At 30.7% G+C, this 5,301-nt stretch overlaps 1 protein-coding gene across 2 annotated transcripts; it reads left to right on the top strand.

The window, feature by feature from the left end:
* Nucleotides 1-1,289: 1,289 nt before the first annotated feature.
* On the top strand, nucleotides 1,290-4,451 carry LOC130796888 (60S ribosomal protein L7-2-like). Of its 2 annotated transcripts, none has more exons than XM_057659310.1 (7): nucleotides 1,290-1,441; nucleotides 2,553-2,738; nucleotides 2,822-2,919; nucleotides 2,996-3,053; nucleotides 3,242-3,321; nucleotides 3,403-3,505; nucleotides 3,995-4,451. In XM_057659310.1, exons 2-7 carry the CDS (start codon nucleotides 2,559-2,561, stop codon nucleotides 4,208-4,210), a joined length of 735 nt encoding a protein of 244 aa, XP_057515293.1. In that variant the 5' UTR covers nucleotides 1,290-1,441; nucleotides 2,553-2,558; the 3' UTR covers nucleotides 4,211-4,451. The 2 variants fall into 2 exon arrangements, with proteins under 2 accessions (XP_057515293.1, XP_057515294.1); XM_057659311.1 differs by having other exon boundaries at nucleotides 1,328-1,441; nucleotides 2,557-2,738.
* The last annotated feature ends 850 nt before the right edge of the window (nucleotides 4,452-5,301 follow it).

The following is a 5,301-nucleotide window of genomic DNA, read 5'->3' as shown; positions in this document are numbered from 1 at the left end:
GTGTATATATATATATATATATATATATATATGTGTATATATATATATATATATATATATATATATATATATATATATATATATATATATATATATATATATATATATATATATATATATATATATATATATATACATATATATATATATATATATATATATATATATATATATATATATACATATATATATATATATATATATATATATATATATATATATTAAGTTTAATATTTGGAAGAAATTACAAAATCGGAATAAGGTTTAGGAATTAAAGGTGATTTGAATTAGATAACTAAAGGATTAGGGTTTCGAAAAAAAAAAATTTCGGTTAATTAGATAAGTAGTAAAATTAGTTTAAGGAAACGAAATTGAAACGTAACGTTTTAATAAAACCGTAAATATATATAATATTAAAATTTTACTTTTTGTAGTATAAAATAATAAAAATAATATTTTAGTGCTTATAAAGAAATTTATGAATATATATATATATATATATATATATATATATATATATATATATATATATATATATATATATATTAAGTTTAATATTTGGAAGAAATTACAAAATCGGAATAGGGTTTAGGAATTAACGGTGATTTGAATTAGATAACCAAAGGATTAGGTTTTCGAAAAAAAAAATTTCGGTCGGAAGAAAAGATTTAGAAATTTGAACCTCTTACACCCAACCCATTAAAACATAATGTCTACTTACTGTATTTTAATGTCTACTTACAGTATTCTTAATGCCTACTTATCATATCTTTGATGTCTACTTATAATATTTTAAATGTCTATTTATATTATTTTTAATGTCTACTTACAGTATTTTAAAAAATATATAATAGGATGACCCAATTAGAGATAGTCTCTCAAAGAGACCGTCTTTCACAAGAATTTGTGTATTATAAATACTTAAGTACTAACTTGGTGGACATTAAATATATTGTAAGCATACATTAAGAATATGGTAAGTAAGCTAATATGTAAAGTTTCTCGGTAGGCATTAAGAATATTGTAAGAAAGCATTTTAAGTACTTTTTCGGTGTGTATTAAGTATATTATAATTAAAAATTAAGAATAATGTAAGTAGTCATTAAAAATACAGTAAGTGAACACTAAGATTTAATAGATTGGGTTTGAGAGACGTCTCTCAACTGAAAAAAAAAAGAAAAAAAAGAAAAAAGAAAAGGGATTTCAGATAACGGGCTTATAAGCTTACCATGAAGAGAGCCGTAGAAGCCCAAATGCGAAATTAAAAAAGAACATAAAAAGCAACGGTTAAGATGAGAGGATGAAGAGATCTGTACCGTATATAATTTTAGGGTTTTCATATCCCTACAAAACCCTTTTCATTTGCCCCTTTTCTCTGCTTACAAGCAGTAACAAACACATCCTCAACGATCTCACTTGATTCAGCCGCAGACCACCTCGAGTATGTCTCTCTCTATTTCTCTTCTTCATTTCTGCATGCTAATTATAGGATTTTTTTTTGAGTACATCCTTTAATCGACATTGTTTATGTTAAAGATTTATCTTTGCTGCTGTTTGCCGTAATTGCTAGAAAAATAGTTCGATTATCAAATTTCAGTGTATGTTTGCTTCGATTGCTTCGTTTTTGTGAAGAGATTTGTCTATTATTTTTCTTATTCATTACGATTATCAAATGTTGATTGCTAATGAGTGTTGTTTGTAAAGTCTATTTGATTTCTGGTTTTTGTGAGGATGATTCGTTGAATTTGGGTTATTTGAAATTCTGATTCAGATTAGGGATTTTCATGAAAATTTTCGAATGAAGTACTTGCTTTTTTAGTGGGTGGGTGTTTGGTTTGTGGTAAACTATTTTCCCAGACAACTGGTATCCCCGTTTTCATCCTCTGGTTTGACAAAGGAATTGAAGTTTTTTTGGGTGCTAAAGAGTTCTCCATTACTTAATTGATAAGTATTATTCTTCAAAAATTGGACAAAACCAATTTTCTTCCACCCTTCCACCCCTATTACCTCTGTTCTTCGAGTTCTCCATTAAGCCAATCAGAGGAATCATGCTTTCTTCTTTTGGGTAGTATATAGTTTTCATGGTTGTGATCAGAGATTAAGTTTTGGCTTTTACGTTAGGTATTTCTAACTGTACTATTTGTGTTGTGTATTTCTTTACTTGTACTTGGGATGAAATGAGTGATTAGGTTTCGGCTTTACTGTTTACTTGAAATAAAATTTCATTCTTTTTAATGGTGTTGTCTAATTTAATTGCTTTAGTGTCCATTGCAGATTTTCTTGTTGGTAGTCCTCCTTTCAATAATATGTTCAGCTTATCTGCTTCTGATAAATTAAATGCAAACTTCATTAATCTGAATCGGATATTGGGTCTCATTGCCTCTATATGCTGCTAGAACTTCCGAATTGATTGCAATGTAATTAATTATAGAAAAAATTTCTAGCTTGAGTGCTTGACTGATGTTTTTGGATTAGTAGATTGGTTTTGTTCTTGTGACAATTTTGGTTTTTATTTTGTTTTTGGTATAATGAGGCCTTGTTCTGTTGATTAGGTAGAAATGGGTGAGGAGGCAACTAAAGTCATTGTCCCCGAGTCAGTTTTGAAGAAACAGACAAGGGAGGAAGAATGGGAGTTGGCTAAGAAAGAGCTTGCCAATGCCGAGAAGAAGAAAAGATCTGAAAACAGGAAGCTGATCTTCAAGAGAGCTGCCCAATATGCCAAGGAATATTCTGATCAGGTTTGTGTTGAATGCAGTGTCTCTCTACTTAAACTCAATGATGATATTTTTTTCAGAATCAACATGTTTTCTTTGTTGTCCAGGAGAAAGAGTTGATCCAGTTGAGGAGGGAGGCCAAGTTAAAGGGTGGTTTCTATGTTGAACCAGAGGCAAAGCTTCTTTTCATCATTCGTATCAGAGGGTGTGTTCAGTGTCAATGCTCTTACTATTTGTAGTTTTAATTATGCATTATTAATGTTTTCTTTTATCGGTTTCAGTATCAATGCTATGGACCCAAAATCCAGGAGTATTCTTCAGCTCCTTAGACTGAGACAGGTTTGAATTTGACGTTTATTGTATTTGGTGTTTAGCCGTCTATTTTAGGTTCTCTCTTCATTATGTTTGATGTCTTTGTAAGCTGACCTAGTCATGTTGGCTATTTGGAGCTTAAGATTCTGTTTTAATCTGAGTCAACATCATCTGTAATGTTCTTTAATGTAGTCTAATGTTCTCTGTGATTGCAGATTTTCAATGGTGTTTTCTTGAAGGTGAACAAGGCTACATTGAACATGTTGCACAGAGTGGAGCCTTATGTTACTTATGGGTAATCATCTCTTTCCTGTTTTCTCGTTGCTGGCCGCAATAGGTTTGCACAAATATTAAACAACCCCCTCATATATTTCAGGTACCCTAATTTAAAAAGTGTTAGGGAGCTGATCTACAAGAGAGGCTTTGGGAAGGTAAACAAACAAAGAATTGCATTGACCGACAACTCTATTATTGAGAAGGTAATTAATTGTGTTCTATATTCTGTTTTGTCTGTGTAGTTCATATGTATTTAAAACTAATTCCAATTTGAAGTTCCTTTATGATATTTTATTTGCTGAAGTAAAGTTCCTTTATGAATTTGATTGTGTCTTTATGTACCCATCTTTATGACATATGCTAATCTCTCATATTGGGGAAAGGATGTGTGTTAAATTTCATTTTATTGGTCATTTATTGATTTTTAGTGTTCTGTATACTCTATATCATGCCAAGCCTTCAGTGGAAAATAGAAACTCCTGCAACAGGTAATTGCAGTTAAGTGTTATGTATTACTTGGAAAAGGAAAGGGTCATTCTGTTTTAGAAAGGAAAGTAAAGGGAAAGGGATGGAAGATTTCTTGGCCATCCTAATGGAAGATGACCTTTCCCCGATTTCTCCCTCTTCCCTTCCCTTCATCTTCAAGTTAAACAAAACCTATATTTTGATTGTTGAACTTTGCAACTTTGCAGACTCTTGGAAAGCACGGTATTATCTGCATGGAGGATCTGATCCACGAGATCATAACAGTAGGACCTCACTTCAAGGAGGCCAACAATTTCTTGTGGCCGTTTCAGCTCAAGGCTCCATTGGGTGGAATGACCAAGAAGAGAAATCACTTTGTTGAAGGCGGTGATGCAGGAAACCGTGAGAACTTCATCAATGAGCTCATTAGGAGAATGAACTAGGGTCTAGATCCAATCCTTTTTTGGCTTCTGTTTCTGTGGATTGATTTTTAATGTTTGTGGTAAGGAAGTTTTGGATAGACGGTTTTCAAGTAGATTTTAAACATTGCCAGTTCCAGATCATGATGTGTTCAGACATTGCAATTTTGCATCACGCCTTAAAGCGGTTGAAGTCAAATTGTTTAGTCCGATCATGCTAAAACAGATTTCCGATTTTTTTAAGTTAACAAGATATTTGCTTCAATCAATTGTGTTTGGCATGTTTGATTTTAAATTTTGTTCTCATTTTAGATGGTTTTTGTTCGATCCAGATAGTTTAATAATGGTTTTTACTCCTCATATTAGTTTGTATAAAAATAAAATATAATTTTTTGTTATAAAAATTTAAAATAAGTAAGTTTGTTTTTAATAAAAAATTTAAAAAGTTAAATTTGGAAAAAAAGTATTTTCCAAAATAAGTGTCTTTAGCCTAAAGCTTGGATAAATTTCTGTTTGCAAGACGGTCAAAAAAAGTTGGTGACGACAAACAAGAGTTTGATTTTTTTGAGAAGTTCCTTTGTTTTATGTTAGTAACAAGTAACAACAAAAATACATGGAGTAAAAATACAGTATTTTTTTTTCCTTTTTTTTCTCTTAAATCATAAAACCTAACTCAAGGAAAACTAACATTGTAAGTTGTTCATGATTTTAGAACTTACAATTATTTTGGTTAATGAATTAGAACATGATATCTATATTAAATGTAGTTTTTTTCATGAACATGATAATGAATTTGATTTTATACGTGTTTTTGTAGAAAGTGACATCATGTAATGTAACTATTCGAAAAAATAATAAGAATGTTGAGTATGTTGGTGAAAAAATAAACTATTGGTATTCAATTCAAAGATGGCCTTAAATGAATTAGAACTTGCATATTCATATAAACAACAATCGTAATTAAATCCACTCGTGAGAGGCATAAATCGTCTCAACCATCTGACGTTCATTTGGACGAGTTGGACTTGTCATATCCACACGATGATACGGGGTCCTCACAGGTTGTAGATGTCCATTACCAGCCACATCACCGCCTTTTATTATTGTAAATGGCA

The sequence above is a fragment of the Amaranthus tricolor genome, chromosome 12 (assembly GCF_026212465.1).
Source record: "Amaranthus tricolor cultivar Red isolate AtriRed21 chromosome 12, ASM2621246v1, whole genome shotgun sequence".
NCBI classification, from domain to species: Eukaryota; Viridiplantae; Streptophyta; class Magnoliopsida; order Caryophyllales; family Amaranthaceae; genus Amaranthus; species Amaranthus tricolor.
Note: the sequence above shows the minus strand (reverse complement) of the source record. Positions and strands in the feature narration are given on the sequence as shown.

Bases quoted from the DNA above. Each gene is read 5' to 3' on its own strand.
- LOC130796888 (XM_057659310.1), top strand. From the start codon at position 2,559: ATGGGTGAGGAGGCAACTAAAGTCATTGTCCCCGAGTCAGTTTTGAAG. The intron at 2,920-2,995 runs GTGTGTTCAGTG...TATCGGTTTCAG, and splicing joins TTCATCATTCGTATCAGAGG to TATCAATGCTATGGACCCAA. The intron at 3,322-3,402 runs GTAATCATCTCT...CATATATTTCAG, and splicing joins GAGCCTTATGTTACTTATGG to GTACCCTAATTTAAAAAGTG.